At 36.4% G+C, this 17,958-nt stretch overlaps 2 protein-coding genes across 2 annotated transcripts; both read left to right on the top strand.

Moving 5' to 3' along the window:
- Positions 1 to 311: 311 nt before the first annotated feature.
- On the top strand, positions 312 to 8,228 carry LOC6591407 (FERM domain-containing protein 8). The gene is made up of 11 exons (XM_002016717.2): positions 312 to 375; positions 2,055 to 2,419; positions 2,477 to 3,108; positions 4,761 to 4,927; positions 4,993 to 5,339; positions 5,406 to 5,567; positions 5,619 to 5,807; positions 6,278 to 6,407; positions 6,506 to 6,604; positions 6,669 to 6,819; positions 7,874 to 8,228. Exons 1-11 carry the CDS (start codon positions 352 to 354, stop codon positions 8,002 to 8,004), a joined length of 2,397 nt encoding a protein of 798 aa, XP_002016753.2. The 5' UTR covers positions 312 to 351; the 3' UTR covers positions 8,005 to 8,228.
- Positions 8,229 to 14,651: 6,423 nt separating this feature from the next.
- Positions 14,652 to 16,200, top strand: LOC6591384 (protein distal antenna-related). The gene has a single exon (XM_002016716.2). The coding sequence runs from the start codon at positions 14,763 to 14,765 to the stop codon at positions 16,050 to 16,052; it is 1,290 nt and encodes a 429-aa protein (XP_002016752.1). The 5' UTR covers positions 14,652 to 14,762; the 3' UTR covers positions 16,053 to 16,200.
- The last annotated feature ends 1,758 nt before the right edge of the window (positions 16,201 to 17,958 follow it).

The raw sequence follows: 17,958 nt of genomic DNA, 5'->3' as shown, positions 1-17,958 counted from the left end.
CATTATCGATAGTCAGTCTCTGACCAAAGCAAAAACATACATATATACAGAAAATTGTGCGCATGCGTTTAATATAGACTGAAGTTTGAATGTGTTTGTTTACCTCGTTTGTCTGCTTTAAGGCAGGAATTGTATAAGTACATAGATATTTGGGTGCTAAGTTGCCTTAGTTGGCATTTTGTGTATAAAAAGGCTTATAAAGTTCATGTCATCGTCACATTAGTTTCTTCAGCTAAAGTCTTCCATGAATAAAGCCTCAAATTCCAAAGAAAATTTTAGAAAAAAAATTACAGAAGCTTTAGCGCGCAAGTCAGCGAAAAATGTATCTTCCGAATGAAATCCATATAACACATGTTTTCAAAGATACCCATTTATGTACGTAAAACATGTAAATTACAGTAACAATATACAGTAAAAGTGTTCATCAGAATAAACAACAAAATTTAGTCACCAAAGTTCCACCCAGTTACGATTCCTCTGTATATATGAATATACATATGCATATGATTTGAAAGTGCTTGTGCAAAAAAATATATATACATATGTTCATATGTATGTGTGCTTACTTTTGCAGGCTTGAATTGATTTGATTGCACTGTATGCGTGTTAATATATATGTATGTACATGTCATTATTTATTTCGATTCGCAGTAGTAACATGTAAATAATTCTAAATGCATATGGGTATTTTAACTATTTCCGTATACATAAAAAGTGTATGAAAACATACACAACAAATAAATACATCACAACGTATATGTATATGTATTTATGTATGTGTATTTAGTTGGTAAATATATTAAATTGCTTTTCAGTGGCGGAATTGACATGCCTATTCATGTGAATATTTTCACCACTGAATCGTCAAAAAAATACATAATTTTTTAGTAAAAATCCAAACACCAATGTACATACACAAACACATATGTAAATATATATGCGGCCGTACCAAATAACGCGCCCCGCGTTAGGTTGCCCTCCCACCGACAGTCCCATGTCCACTAATATTGTGTTTTTTATAAGTTGTTTTTGTATATTATATATACATATATATAAATATAGTGGGTAGCTATTTGTGATAAAATAGGACGCCTGAATTAATGAGGATTAATAAACCAGCATTTATTTAAATTTTATCTGAACTAGCCGTAAACTTTACAAATAAGTTAGCTCCGTCGTACGTATGTTTTGGCGTTTTTTGAACCGATCTCTCCTATATAATATAGTGATTTACTTTATGTATGCAAAAGTACATAGAACTGCATTTGATAAAGTTTGGTTTGATTATACAAGTTCCAAAAGTCAATTTCTTTTCCATATTAACGAAACTATATTTTGGGATAGATTGAATGATCTAATGATGCAAATTATTTCTAAACCCGTACTCACATTTTAAAGGAGCATATTAAGTTCGTCGAAATGAATGTAATAGCCAGACGAAAGCGTTTCCGGCCCCATAAGTAAACAGCAAGTCAAGCCAAATTGTACTTTCACACTGTAATTGTTACCGTTGTTACCATATCACTCACATCGCCTGATTTTCCGCATTCAGCACATCTTCGAATTTGATTTGATTGGGATTCATGAACAAATTCCTCTCTGTCACTCTTGTTTATTATTTCATTGCATTTGAACTTAAAGCGATGGTTGAAACGCACAAAATACGCAGCTCTAATACTAAAAGGAATATTCTTGATAAGGAATAACTATCGAGTCGCTATAGCCATGTCTTTCGGTGCTTCGGTTTGCTTCAATGGAAAGTTCCTCATGTTTTGATGTAGTTTGGCAGTAATTACGGCGCACAACATTCTTGATATATAAGGGGAAATAGTCATCATCTTATATCTTTTTTTACTAAACTTTTTCGACATCTTGTTTTTCATTTTTCTTTGTAAAATTTTACCAAAAAAAGGACGACTATCATACATCTAAAATACGAGCAGATACTCAAAGAGTGCAAAGAATCGGCTGACGAAGAATTTAAACTAGCTTTAACCGAAGGGAAATAATAATACATATTTAATAAATATACATAATGTTCTTTATATTATAAGAATATGGAGCCGAATCATTATTACTGCCGGAGTGCTATGCAGCAGGATCCATCCACTTCGGCAATTCCACATAATTCATCAAACAAAATCAATTATGGAATGAATTCTGGACAGGAATATACAGCATGCAGCCCTTATCAATCGCAATCTGGTTATAACTTCAAGGATACACAACGAAATGCAAACAATCACAATAAATCACTTAGTGGAAATAGCAGCATGGGAAGTCCCTTTGGGTCTGGCTGCAACAATGGTGGCCAATGTAACAAGAACGCTGCTAACGCTGGAAATTATATTAATATAATGACAGTTCCGTTGGGAACATTACAGTATAACAGAAAAAAGCTTTCTTCTCAGGACTATGAGTAAGTACGCTGTAAAAGAACAATTTCATAATCTTGAATCATAACTGTATTTTCCAGATCGCATTTATATTATAACAGTACGGATTTTAAGTGTCGTGATAACTACTACAATACTAATAACAATGCTGGACACTTAAACACCGGGTCAACAATACCCCATCATCAAAATCAGCAGCCACAACAGCCCAACTGCCTCCACATACAGCATGCTCTAGCACAAAATCATCACCTAAGTCATACTCAAGCTATTCATCAATTGCCACCACTCTCGACGTCGACAGCAAACCCAATTAATGACTTTGATAGTTGTGGGCTGCTTCCGCCTTCAACAGAGAGTCATCAAAATAAGCCAAGTGTAGCAATGTGCGAGCAGGGAATGTCGCAAGCATCAACGTCCTTGGGCTCTGTCAATGTGCCTGCTCCTCCTATTATGTACACAGTGCATCGTGTGGTGACTACAGCTCAAATTCAGACAGCTATAGGAGGTTCATTTGCATCATCTGCAAGTGTATCAAGTGTTGTAAGCACAGGAAAAAATGAAACAGAATGTTTGCAATCAGCGCAGCTAGCTTCAGCGATGACTTCATCATCTCATGGTCCCTGTCATAGTGGGCTAACTGACATGGGAGCTAATATACTCAATAATGCAAGTGCTCTTTGTCCTATGCCAGATGTTCGAAGCCCCTCAGGTAAGAATTGTGTTCGATTCAAATTTCTTTCGTTCTTAATATTGTGCTCTTGCCAGTTACTCTTCTCCCAAAAAACTCGATTTTTCATTATTTTTATACCCGATACTTAAAAAGCATAGGCTATCAAGGGCATATTAGATTTGTGGTGGAAGTGGATGGGTGTAACACCCAGAAGGAAGCGTTTCCGTTTTCAATATAAATAGCCGAGTCGATATAACTATGTGCTTCTTTTTGTTTGACGCCTAGTTCAACCAAATTTTGTGTGCAGGCTCCGGTCACACAGAGTCCGCCCCTCACAAATGGCGAAAATCTGGGACATCCACAATTTTTTAAGAATACCGAAAGCACAGAATTACAGAGATTGACAAATCTGGATCAGATCGGATAATTTTTATAGCCACAAGGAAAAAATTATATTGCATTGGCACTATGCCTTCCACGCGCCTACCCTCCCTCTCCCTCTCCACACCATCACATAACCTCTTCCTCGTGAAAGTGAAAGTGAATGATGAGAGAAGTTGCAGAAGCAAATACTCAGAGAGAGAGCGCTTATGCATAGAAAAGTATAGTGGCCGAGAACGGATGAAGCCAATGCGAAGGCGGTGCATACATAAAACCATAAATCTTAGTATCTGTTCGGTTAAAGATTAGACCAACAGCCGGAGCTTGTAACTTTTGTAGATGAGACCCAAGAAACGTAGTCTTCGGGGTTCATCTGGTAGCTAGTTCTGACCATCTTTTAACCATCCAACGTCCTTGAACGTTGATATGCAATGACTTCACCATTGAGTGTCCCAAAAGACAAAAACACTTGCATCCTAATTAACTACCCGCATAGCAAAAAGTAAAAAATTTGTTCTGGATTATATACGATGATTATGTAAGGTCTATGATGGAAGAGGTGAACTCTAATATATTTTTGGTAGTTGATCTTCGCCTTATAAATCCATGCTGAGCTGAAAATATATACGATTTGCAGAGAACTCCAAGTCTACGCCTCAGTTCCGATGCCTCAACGGTCGCAGGAGTGCCATCGGATGCTCTCCAGTCTAGTCTCTTTATGATAGACCTCAGGAAGGTAGTCTCCGTCCCATGTTCGGTGCCGGTCTTCATTGAACGACTAAGGAATAGAATATTACTACCTGTACTTCCTTTTAGGCCCTATGGCAGAGTTAAAAAAACCATTTCTATAAATTGAAAACTTATTTGGCATTATGTAATGTAATTCTTCTTTTGTCACAAAAATGTTTGTTTTAAAAAAATTTGCAGATCATTGTTAACCAAATTTACATATAAATATCATTTGGTTACAAATAATGGCCTCTAGCTCCAATAAACTTACCTTATTATTAGCTTTCCCTGGAGAAGCGCAAGCCAAAATGATCGAATGATCTTAAATACAATAGATTATTATATCCGATACTCAAAAGGAGTATAGGTGCATTTTAGATTTGTGCGAAAAATGGCTGCGAGTAATGCCCAGAAGGAAGCGTTTCCGATCCCATAAAGTATATACATACATAGGTATATTCTTGATCAGCATCAAAAGCCTGCTCACAAGCAGCGACGCCCCCTCGTTTTTGTATGAGTGGGAGAACGACCTAAAAACTTAACGACCTAAATTGAATGTCTTTATTTAATATACTTTTCAGGAGTGCTTAACAATTCGTCATTTTTACAAGCACACCAAAAATGTAACAATGGTAATGACGCCCAACCAATGACTGCACTTTCAAAACGAGTTCTGGGAACCAGTTCAACTTCTAATTTATCAAATGCTGGAAAGCCTTCATCAAGTTTGGGTCGTGCCTTACAAAACGTAAGAGATTGGTGTTTCCACCTTTTAATATAATTCACAGGATTAATTAAATTATCACACTTTAGGTAATTCCAACATGTGTATATCTTATGTCCCGAGTTGCTGTACACATGGAGATTGAGGGTACAGCCCAATGTCCGTCTCAGGTAATGCTGGCAGCTGCCTTGGGATGCGAAGAATTAGGAATATCTAATAAATTACTGGCACAAAGCGTTTTTGGATTGTGGATGACAAGTACTCTATTGGAAATGCAACTAAAAGCACATCACTGTCCTTATATTGTACGTGTAGCATGGCCAAACCTGCTTCAGAAATTTAGTAACGGTAGCCCAAGTGATCAAAAATACGATGAACCTATGATTGTATTAAAGCGGAATGTATTCTTTTCTAAACGAGATGAAGAAAAAATTAAGTAATTTGAATTAATAATTTTTAAAAGGATCCGAATAAACTAATATTATCTATACATAATTTGTAGGGATTATAGAATTTTGGAACTTCTTTATGAGGAGGCAAGGAACAATGTGCTGACCGGAAGATATATTATGGAGCCAGTGCATTCACTCATGTTAGGTGGTATTCAGGCCCGAATTGAACTTGGGCCATACAATTCTCACACCCACACTGTAGGATTTTTTCGGTAAGTTAAATGTCATTAAAAATTCAGCTTAAATTGACTCTTATATTTCAGAGAGAACCAAGCTCGGTTTTTACCAGCACTTGTTGCCAAAAGTTCGAATTGGTTGTGGCTACCAATTAGCCAAAAGAATTCCGCGGAGGTTAAACTTTTAGAACAATTTAAACGAGTCCCCCAGACAGCAACAACTCGAAAATTGATGCGTAAATATTTAGAATTTTGCTGGGCACTTCCATTTTATGGGTAAGTTAAATATTTTCGTACTCTATTATGGGTAACCTGGATACCATAACTTTTAACTTCGAACATCACTTTGTCATCATTTATAGATCGTATTTATAACAATTTTTGGGTGATTTACAGTTCTTAAAGCTAAAAAAGCTATACAATTTTATTCAAAACATATTAACACAGAGAGATAGAGTAACCAGATTTTGTTTTCGGACTCTAGTCATATCCCACTCTTGCCTAAGAATTTAGTATACCTTAGCGTTTTCATGTTGCAAAAGAGTTTTCAGTATCTATCTATCTCCTAAACAAAGCTAAGGTGTTTCGCAAAAATGGTGAAATTATAATTGAAGTATATTAAAGCATTGGTTTATAGATCTTGTGGTATTCTGCCTACTAACATGTGTATGTTTAAACCGTGATTTCGTATTTTATTGGATTGAATCAGACTCGCAGCTTCACTAAAAGATAAACATTTTTCGCAGGGCTGCATTTTTCCACGGACAAATGGAGCAACCTGTAAGGGGTATTATGGCGTTGGTCAACCAAAAAGATATGAAGGTTCTGATTGCTGTTAATGAAAGAGGAGTTTATATAATAGACCCATACGAAAGTGTAAGTAAACTATTAAGAAATGAAAGAACAAGGAAAAGTCGAACCGTCAATGAGGGCTGGTTATAACTAATATTAATTCGAAATGTTTTATCTTATAGACGTTATTGCTGGGTCTGCGATATGAGGACTTATCTTGGGATTATGCGAAGCCAAGTGCAAGTGATGATGCGGAATGTCTCACTTGCATATTTTTGCAGGTACACAGCTTTTCCCCAATTATAAATTATAAGAACATTCATATTAATATATATCACTATTCAGTTTGATGCTGTCGAAAACGGAATACAAGTATCGAAACTTGTGCAGGTGTTCTCCAAGCAAGCAGCCATGATTGATGCACTTATTTCACATTTTACGGATCAAATAAGGAATAAAAAACAAGAGGGAAACTTAACAGAGCCATTTCACGATGGTAAGAATATTTCACTGTAAAACAAGAAAGATTGTTTGCAACTCGTTCATATGTCATATTTAAAGTTTGATGTACAAATATCTATGAAAAAGGGCTTGTTAACTCTTGGTTTGAATATTCAGTAAAAAAGTGTTTTTTACAAATACATTTTTCCATTTGATGTTCGTATGGCATACGATATTATGTGATATTCTGGTCAAAATTTTAATATCTGTTATCGAGCATACGGAAACATGTATATATGTATGTATATATGAATTTTCTTTGGTTCGCCGATCCGTTTGTGTGAAACATTTTGTTGGGATAGCTTTAAAGCTGAGAGACTAGTTTGAATAGAAACAGACAGACGGACTATTCATTCAGATTAAGAATATATAGGTAAGAAACTATTCAACTATTTTTTTTAGATATTTTTTCACTAGAAATGAGATAATTCTGTTTTGAAGTATTTCTGCAAGTAGCTTGAAAACTGAGCAACAATATTGCATATTTTATGTGAAAACATCTTAAAATTAGCCAAAGTTCAGTTTTTCGGACTTTTTCCTCATTTATATTATCATTTCCTATTAGAAATACGGATCATGATACAAGGTCTTGCACAAAGTCGCTCCTAAGTATACAACTATTCAACAAAGTTCCAGAGAAATGCATGTAGGAATAGGCGATATTTTGGGGTATTGAGTTATATTAGGTACGTGTAGATATACATAGATGTATATATGTAAGGTATGTAAATATATATTCTTTATCGATTCGATATGGCCGTGTCTGTCTGTTCGTCCTTAATGATAGCCGGAGCCACAAGAGTCTTGTGAGATATCACATTTTCTATTCATATCAATTTATATCTTATGAAAAAATCATATATCAGATCGGACCAAAATGCAGAAAACAGTTTCCCATAGCTGAAAGTTTTTACCTTTAAAAACAATTTACCTAGTGGAATTGATAGTGGATTGATCTTTGGGCAATATAGTTTTGCTACTGGTATTCGAATTCTTCTTGATTATATACAAAACATATGCCAAATTTGAAATTCAATTTTTATTTTCAGAGCCAAATCCTATTCAAAGTAATGGAAATGGAGTGTTATGCAATAAGCTTTCTCGATTGACTTTGGCCACCTTTGATGAAGAGGGGGGACGATGTATTGGACAAATGGGATCATTATCTATAAGCTATTAAAATTCATAGTTATTAAACAAATTACATTAAGAATGTTAAATAAAATTTCATGCATACGAGGATATTCATGATTGTTAATAACTCATATAAGAACGTTACGTAGAGACGGCTGCCAGGTTCTTTGAGAACCTGTTGAAATTATCCATAAGGATACTCATATAAGATTACTCATACATCTAAATTAAGCAAAACAAATCAATATATTACCTTAAATTTCAATTTAATACATTTGTTTTGAATTCTAATTAAGAGTAAATAGATAAACAGTCTGAATTAACTGCATTTACTGAATGCGAAACAATTTTAAAAATATTAGTTTCTTTTAACATCTTCTATCCGCTTAGCATATTTATCGGTATTATATTATTTGTGCAAGCGCCACCACGAATAAAGCGTTCCCGAATCCATAGTGTACCTATACTTTTGTATAAACATAGGTATATGTCGCCAAGAACTATACATTATCTATACTTATACATAAAGTTGTCCGGACGTCGTGAATACAGTCTGTATTTGTGTATATCTATATGTAATATCTGACTGCTTGGGCTGCTGTGCTTGTTATCCGTGGGTGTTGCTGGATCTTAGCGTCAAGATGAGTGAGAATGTGTTAAAACAAATTCGAAGGCAGGTGACCGGAACATATTGGTGAGAGAAAGTGTTGAAAAAAACAGGGCGGCAGTAGAGAATGGTTTAAATAAAATGTGTCAATGGTCGATTGGATAACGCAATGGCTTCGACTGCCACCAAATACAAATCGCCTGGACTTTGGAATGGAGATTTGCAGCAAAAGTCGCCATTACTTATAAAATTCCAGAATGTATAGTCGCTCAAAACATCACATAACGAAGCTTCGTCGTTTTTCGAAACGACTAGGTACACATTGAAAATTTAAGAGAGATTCTAAAAAATCCTTCTTTTTTGTGTGCGTTTTATGTGCAATAATTCCCAATTTTGTTGTATAAGCTATCGATTATAAAAAAAAATTTAGAAAGTCTACATACAAAAAATTGTATGTTCCGAATATAGATTTTATTGTTTTTGAATGCGAAGATATCGATAGCCAAAACACCATAGAAGCATAGTGCTCTTCGACTCCGTTTTGAGAGATGATCTCATCCCATCCACACACCCTGCCAGTATCCCAAACCAGGCCATGCCCTTGAACCCTGATCAAGGGCAAAAAAAAGAATCATGGGGATCCGCGGACCGAAAGAAATACACAGAACAGCTAAGCCCAGAATCAGATCAGGCATGAGATCAGGCTCACGTGAATGTGCAGCCGATTGAAAGGTTTCGTAAAGTTTTATTTCTGAAAAAAAAAATTAAGTCCGATGAGTAGAGGGAGTAGTGTTACTCTATCAAAAAATATGTGATTCTAGGAGTCAAGGATCCAGGAAAAACCGTAAGTAGACCCAATAAAAATGACCATATCTATCAGATTTCTGAATCTGGATCAGATTATAGCCAAAAGGACCAAATCAATTTGCAGTGGCTACGCAGTAAGTTCATAGGGAATTGGTCCCGGTTCCGCCATTCGGGAAGTCCGTCCATATTTATTTATATGTTCTTCTTTATATTTTTATTTTTATTATTATATTAGTTATTCCTATTTATTTATTTATATAACCGCTCGTAATAATAGGATGAGGGGGCATGAATAGGCAGGCGTAGGTTAGAAAAGGTATCAATATGTAATATTGTGAAGTTAGGATGAAAATTATAAGGAATATAATGAATTTCTAATTGTTTCGAAGAGGAGCCAACGAGAGGCTCTTTAAATCGTATTCTATTTATTTATACTATTTTTAGATTTTTAATTTTGGTTTAAAGAGTTCCCTGCATTAATTCAAATGTGGTGTCATAATTAATGTGGTATTAAACCTATTTTATTTAAATATCGAAGGTGGAAGCCTCATCTAGCTACGCTATTGGAATAAACTTGGCTGATTTTTTCAAGTTTATTCCAATTCATTCATTATCTTTTGCTAGCTCTGAGATAAAAGTTTGGTTTTTATTGGTTTGTTGATATATATACATAGTATATGATGAAATGAAATGACTTGCTTAGACGCTTAGATTGGTTCCAAAACGTAAGAAGGGGGTGAAATGCATTTGTGTTTTTAGCAAACAAACCAGTAATTTTCTGAACAACCGGGGTTTGAGTGGTATTTGTTACTTTTTTATACGTATTATTATTATTGACTATTTACTATACCCTCGTGCCACATTGGAACACCTATCTGTATATAAATTCTAACTTCTGTTAATAACGCTTTACTGTTTCAGAATATTATTCCTTAATAGCACTTTGGTTAAAAAAAAAAAACAAAAATATTTGCAATATTATCTTACAGTACTGCTGGCTTTGTGACAATGTAATACACGAAAGCTGCCTTGAAATGGCTGATTCAAAGATCTTATAGGTTATCGAATAATAAGCTAAACTGAATACCAGAAGCTTTGTTTTAAATTTAGTAAGAACTGGCGGCCTAGGACGTGGATTTCACCTGGATTCGACCTCACCAGAGAGAAGTTTATGGAGAAAGAGACGGTTCGGATTCTCATAAGAAGGAAGATGTCTAGAAGAGTCCCAATTAAGTCCGCGTAGGGCTAAGATAAGGAATTGTTTTTGATATTTTTGGTATTTTTGAGGCGTGACGCTTATAGCCGAACCGATCAAGTAAGGTCAAGGTCACGAAAGGACAGAGGGCAGACTTATAATCGAGGAAAATTATAATTTAATTAAACTAAAAGAGCTAAAAATACAAACGACAGATTTTAATATTATTTGCGGTATAGTTATGTTAGAGATGCCCCCATACTAAATATGCACAAAGCTGAACACTATCCGCGTACATGAGTACGCAAGAAGGACTATAAGACTATAAGATCTGAACTATCATTCAATGATTATGCACGACTAACTTAAGAATCATCAGATTCACGAAATTCACAAACAATTCTTAACTAGCGATTTCATATGAAGTATGGTTACTAAAATATAACCGTCTTGTAATTATGGCCGTTACTAAGTGGTTAGTGTTTTTATTGACTTTGCTTTTCTTATTAGATCTGTGACGATCCTGGACCGAAAGGCTTATTAGCGCGGCTTACTCAACCAGGTCTGTGGGGTGGATCCCAAGCCGGATCTTGATCAGGCGGGTCCTCGCTGTTATCCCACGAACTTGCATTAATAATAAATCCACATAAACTTGAATTCTTGATTAGCCGAGCCCGTATAGGCAAGTCTGTCTACTCGTCTGAATTGTTTAAAACCCAGATCTCATAGACTATACGAGCTCTGGACTTGGTGTTTTCTATGATGTATGTACGCACACTTTCACTTGTATACTCAGGCATTACGAAATTGGTGCCAACCACGTTTATACACGTATACGAAGGCGGCAGAGCAGCAACACAGCAATTTTCTATTAACATAAGATAGGGCCTTACCGACCGCTGGTGTACATTTATGAAGGTTAAATTTGCATTCGAAATTAAGTCCTACATCTCTATTTTCTTCTTTTGAGTTTCTTCTTAGAGATATACAAACATATATTTATGTAAGTGTATATACATACATATAAAATCTGGAACACGGGTTTTTTGCTTTGACTTACTGTTTAAAATTGAATATTTATAATCACTTGGTCAGCCGCACTGATTTGCACAAACGCCAAACGCAAAGAACATTCCAGCAATGCAATGACCCAAAACAGAAAAGGGAAAGGAGAAGAGCAGATCAGCATCATTTTTAGCTACCTGCTCTCTTAATTTTCTCCTCATGCTTTTTCGTTTCTTCGTCTACTGGTGAGACGTTGCATCCCAACCGAACTAGTTCGGTGGGTGGTGTGCGGTGGGTTGTGGAGTATACAGAGCAAAATATGTTGGCTCTTCTTTGAGGGGTTCGGCGTTCGTTTACCATAGGGTTAGTCCGGAAAGTACCCATGTAGGAACCAGCCAAATCAGCAGTTCAGGCATGGTCAATCGCCACCGCCTGTACTAGAGGGATGTGATTCCGACTCCATGCAGTTTATACAGTATATTCTTGATCAGCAACATTAGCCGAGTCGATTTAGCTATATCTTTCTGTCCATCTGACCGTCCGTCTGACTCCTAGTTCTCAGAAACCATAAGGGCTCGTGCACACTGTAGCGGAAAGCTGAGCTGATCTGAGCCCTTTTCTGGCAGAATCAGCTTGCAGGTGCGTACATTGTCTGCTGATCTGATTGCTGAAAGCCATTGCCTCCAGTGCTGCCGATTACGCTATTTTCTTTTTTTCTTTTCTCGCTTTTTTTGAAGACCAAGGTGGGAAAATAATAGAGAGCCTACGCTTACTTTTTGTATTTACTCTCACCATTATTGTACTAAATTCACCACTGTATTCTCTCTCTTATGCCCAGTGCTCAAGCACTAAGATTTGTAATAAATAGTTATTGCCTAATGCTCAACTGGATCGATCTACTTTTCTCTTTCATATATAGACTTTAATTCGTTTGCAGAAAAAACTAACACACCCCCATCCGTGAATTAACATTAATGCGGAAAACACTGTGATTTTTAAGATTCCCGATTATTCCCCAGCGCTGGATTAACCGTAATTTCGCAGCCCATTTTCTTTCACTAATGAACCAATAATCAGCAATCAGCTTGCTAAAAAACCAACATGATTGATCGATCAAACTAAGCTGAGCTGATTTCTGGGAGCTTTTTCAGCTCTCCGCTCAGCTCGGTCTGCAATGGGCGCAATTGCACCGGTGCAGTGTGTTTGTTTTTTCAGAGCTTATAAATAACCTATCAGCTCCGTTTTCAGCTCCGCTTTCAGCTACAGGGTGCGCGAGCCCTAAGGGCTAAACCAACCAAATTTGGTATCCAGAGTCCTATGATAGCACACTGTTAGAAGTGCACTTCAAAATTTTGGACAAAAACCTGTGGCATCCACAATTTGGAAGATTCTCTTTCTCTCTCAGCCACTCTTCCTCATGCAGTGTACGTCCTCTGGCGGTGTTTGGTGTTTGTTCTCTCTGGTGTTTGTGTGACAAGAAAAATAGAGATAAATCGATAAATCAATTTGTCCCTTTGCGAACAGCTACAGAAAACGAAATATAAAATATATTTTATAAATAAAAACTTTATCGTAAAGATGATCGAAATTATTTGAGCGTGCATTAAACAGTATATAATCGTAATCGGGATCGATTTCTTAATATTGGCATTCATAAGCTAATAAAAATTTGATAGATTGCTTCAAGACAAAGATCGCATGACTAACCTGCGAAAAATACTTAAAATACATTAATTTACTAGTCAGATTTCTTTTCCTGAATCTTTATCTGAATCTTTTAACCGACAGTAAGAACTTAAACAAGTCGGAAATTTATTCTGGGTATAACAAAAAGCGAATAGTGTGGATATCACAAGATTTTGCAAATTGAGAGGCCGGATTGGAGCGTTTAAATGTTTAGAGACATAATTCGGCGCGAAGATAAGTCGTTATCCCAAATTTTTAAATAAATTCAGTGGAGTCACAGGAGTCTGCACATTATAGTTGCTTTACGGTTGCTCTAACTCTTGGATCTGAGTCAAGCGGACGGACATGGCTATATGTATGTACATATATACACTGCTATTGACACTGATCAAGATATGTATAACCTTTAAGGGGCCAGAAATACTTTATTCTTGCTGTTGCATATATTTACACGAATTTAGTTTAAATTTTAAAATTTCATCGTCTATGTCAATGAATACGCTCCGAAGTAGCTATGTATGTTCGCCGTTCCGTTGGCGGGGGCTCTCTAATAAGCATTGGTTTTTGCTTTGGTTGCATTTCCAAGATCGGCCTACTTCTCAATCAAACATACTATTTTATATGCAGTAGTAGTAATATATAGTAAGTATATAATCCCATGTACAATTAGTCAATTCTCAAAATTATGTGCGATTTTTTTGTAAACGGACGGCGAGAATCAATAAGGATGGATACCTAATTCAAGTTTTAAAAACTAAATATATACAGTGTTTTGTACATATGTATGTACATATGTAGCTATAAATTTTCGTGTGTTTGTATGTGTGTACTTGGATAATTAAGTATTTTATGCTCATAGTAGTATGTGCATGTATGTACATAGTAGGTTGGACAAGTGAATATGCCTACAAAATATAATTTTCGAATTTGCATCCACCTGCGTATAAAGATAGTTGGTTGAAATAGAGAACAAAAAAAGTGTAAGCTCGTGTTCTCCGTTCGTCAGGAGAGACTGCGAAGAGAAACGACTCGTCTGTCAATGAGAGCTTCGTGTCCTTTCTATTGTTGTTCGCTCTCGCCTAGAGTTTGCGCAAAGCGGGTTTTTATGAGTAACAAGTTGTTGAAGTGGTGTGGCAGTGTTGTTTGTGTTATTCTCCCTAGGTCCTCTTACAGCATCTCAGAGAGAGAAGCCTGATTCTCTATTGGTTGTAGATGTATTTGTGTGTTTGTTTGCCTTCTCGCTATGTTTACGCTTATGTTTAAAGTTCTCTTCGCCGCAGTTATCTTGGCTTCGGTCTGAGCGGCTTCGGACATGCTGTGAGAAGCTCCGATGCGGCTGGGTTTGCCGTATTAAAATCATATCCTTCTGTTAGTTTGAGGAGTAAACAACGGCGACAGCAGAGCTCGGATCAAAAATAGACACCCGCGTCTAAGTCGTGTTGACTCGATACGATATCACACTTGAAGTCTCTAAGTTTTGTTGTTGGAAGTTTGTTGTTTTGAAATGGATATCTCAGCCTACCAGCACATGAATATCAGAATGAGTACGCGTGGAAAGCGACCGTTGCGTAATCTCACACCAAATGACAAGGTTAGAGCCATTCAACGCATTCATAATGGTGAAACAAAAGCAAGTGTATCCAGAGATCTGGGAGTTCCTGAATCAACCTTGCGTGGTTGGTGTAAGAACGAACAAAAATTAAGATTTATGTGCCGCCAATTGGGTCCAGATCATTTGGGAATTGACACACACACACCTCCCGAGAAACGTGCCAAGTTCGATTTACAGTTGCTACCCCCAAAACTCGCCACGCTCCCCAATTACGACGATCTTGGTTTAAGTAACTTTTTGTTTTCGGCAACTGAATTTCCAACCCAAAAGGAATCATTATTTGAAAAATTAAGTTTGGTGGAATTTGTGAAAAAAAATGGACTCCATCCAAGCGCCATTCGAGAATTGGGAGAAACACACTCGCTGAATGCAGCAGCGAATGCCGTATCAGGTGTGGATTATTCAACAAACAACATGATAAATCAGCTAACCCTTTTAGCGCAGCTAAATTCAAAACTATCGTACCAGATGGGCGAATCAGCAGATACAGATATTAAAAGCTCCCAAAGCACAGACATTACCGATACAGCAAGAGAAGAAAATTCAACAAAAATTAGCTGCCCCCTACTCACCGTTAAAAATTGGGCAAAAGATCCCGCAAAACGTGCGCCTTTCAATCAGGCAACACAATTACATAATGATAAGAACAACAACGCGGTTGATCCATCCTATTCAAACTTGACCACGATGAAATACCCTCTAATAATGGAGCCAGTGAAGTCAATTTATCCTGAAACGACGGTTTCCGCGATACCACCACCACCATTTTCCACTTATTCGGATTTAGCTTCTGCGGCATCAACTCCTACGACGGATAATGATTGTCAGGGGGCTGCTTTGCTGGATTGGTGCAAACTATTTAATGCCAGCCTTAATTTTTTGGCATTCGCTGCGGCCGCCGCTTCAATGCAGCCTGCAGGAGGAACTATCCCGAAGTCTACAACGACACAGCTTCCAACCACTGAAGCCGACGAAACATATCCTTTTAATAGTAATCTTGTAAAACGGCTTAGCCCATTGGCACACAGTGACGCTTCGAATGAAAGTTACTTTGACAGTGAGCCAGAAGATCTTTCTGTACGCTCCTGTGCCTCAGTCTCCAGCCGTAACAACAGTAGATCTCAAACTCCCGATAAAAGCACCGCGACTAGCATAGCCTGCTTAAGCGACGGAGAGCAGTAATAAATTTGCAATCTCTAATTCAAATATTTGTTTGTACATAGTATAATATTTTTTTAGTTAATTATCAATAGCTATATGTTATATTAACAAAAATATGTATTTATTCCTAGCCATACATAAAAATATGTATTTTTTGTACGAGTTTATTTAAGCCCTGTCATTATTTATGCTTATTGAGAAATAAAACTATTAATATAAGAGAAACTGGTTTTAATAAAGCTTCATACCCGATAGTATTATGTAGAAATATCGACTGTGTGAAAACTTTTACTACGAGTAACAAATTAAATTAATCTATATTACATAATAAATAAAATGTAATTAATTGTGTTAAATAGCCTAATCATTTTGAGTATTCGGTAAACAATTAAATTAAACAATATTTGTTTTGCAAGTGCTGTATTCTCAATTAATTTTAATAAATATATCTAACATAAACATACATATAAACAAAATAAATAAAAATAGGAATAAAAGTCATAGCTTCGGGGCCCTCAAAAATTAATACAAAATTATTATAATGAATAAAAAATTATGATTGAACCAAGCAGACATTTGTCAAGTGTTTTTCATAAATCCACTCAAACTTATCATAAAAACTAACCAATCTGCTGGAATTATATTCAAACGTGATGAGTGTCTGTAAATCTTAACGGAAGTGTTGAAGGCCGATGACATATCGATAAAGAATTTTTTCTCCAATAAATGTGTAATTTTGAAGGATAAAGTTTTCTTTTTATTTCTCAGGGTATCTCGAGTTCAGATGCATACGAATATCTATATCTTATAGCTGGGACTGGAGCAATCATTCATAAACTACTCCTAATTGAGAAAAGCTTGTTACATATGTATGTCTTTTTTATAATTTATTAATTCAATCAAATCTACATGTTTTTTGTTGTTTTTTTAAACGACAAGCCCTACGGACTATAGCTTGTGGTTTGCAGAAAAATATTTGTATCGCTGAAGATACTCCACCAACAAGTAATAAGCCAAGATATATTTGAAACATCAAAGAATCGAAGCTCTTCGAGATTATTAAAAGCTTTCACTCCCGCCGCTAGCCTTGCTGTACTGCTTATTTCTAATATTTTATTATTAAATATATGTACATTGATAGCGGATGGACGTAGCTTTGCGGACGGCGTTGCAAACATCTGCTAAAAATCATAGTACACTCTGCAAGGGTACAAAAATACCAATATCAACTGCCAAAGCAACGGCATGAAGACGAATTATTGGTTCGCCTTTTGCAAAAATTAAATATCGCGTGTTGGTAATTTCCGCTTGGCTTCTCGTTGTCGCTCCCAACGACTGAAGTTGAGGCGAATTATTACGATGATTAGGAGACTGACACTGCTTCCAGGCATCCATGTCGACCATCCGGCATGCCAACCGTGATCTGTATGCATGTGGGCACATTGCATGTGTTCTTTGCAGTGTTTTGGATATCTTCGTGTCTTTCTGGTTCTGGGCGAGAATTAAATTACAAAAGTCTGAACCTCTGGGCATATGGACAGGTCAGCCGCTGTCAATATTGTGTCGCATCCAAACAGCATGATCGAAACAGAACGCGGTAGAAACGTTTAAACACGTATTGTATTAAAACCACATCATCACGGCGAATTTTATGGTTAATAGAAAGTACCAAGAAATGTTTTCTAATCTATAGGTAAATTTCTTTCAACTTTTAGCTTGGTATGAGAATTATCGAAGGCTAGCTTCGGACGCCGATGACATTGATACCGCAGCAGATCGATTCCCTCAATTCAGATTTTAAGCTGCTAATTTTTTCTAAAATCGTATTAAAAAATCTCACAAATACTTGATTTTAGGCCAACTGTTCTTATGACAGCTGAATGATATATTTACGTAGTATCAAAAGCACGACTGTACCATCCTTTCT

Source organism: Drosophila persimilis, unplaced genomic scaffold (genome assembly GCF_003286085.1).
Source record: "Drosophila persimilis strain 14011-0111.01,24,50 unplaced genomic scaffold, DperRS2 tig00000000-arrow-pilon, whole genome shotgun sequence".
Taxonomy (NCBI): Eukaryota; Metazoa; Arthropoda; class Insecta; order Diptera; family Drosophilidae; genus Drosophila; species Drosophila persimilis.
The sequence above is the reverse complement of the archived record's forward strand: the minus strand, read 5'-3'. Positions and strand labels throughout refer to the sequence as shown.

Excerpts from the sequence above, each read along its gene's own strand:
- LOC6591407 (XM_002016717.2), top strand. The coding sequence starts at position 352 with ATGTTTTCAAAGATACCCATTTAT. Across the intron at positions 376-2,054 it reads TTTCAAAGATACCCATTTAT|AATATGGAGCCGAATCATTA; the intron begins GTACGTAAAACA and ends TTATATTATAAG. Across the intron at positions 3,109-4,760 it reads AGATGTTCGAAGCCCCTCAG|GAGTGCTTAACAATTCGTCA; the intron begins GTAAGAATTGTG and ends TATACTTTTCAG.
- LOC6591384 (XM_002016716.2), top strand. The coding sequence starts at position 14,763 with ATGGATATCTCAGCCTACCAGCACATGAATATCAGAATGAGTACGCGT.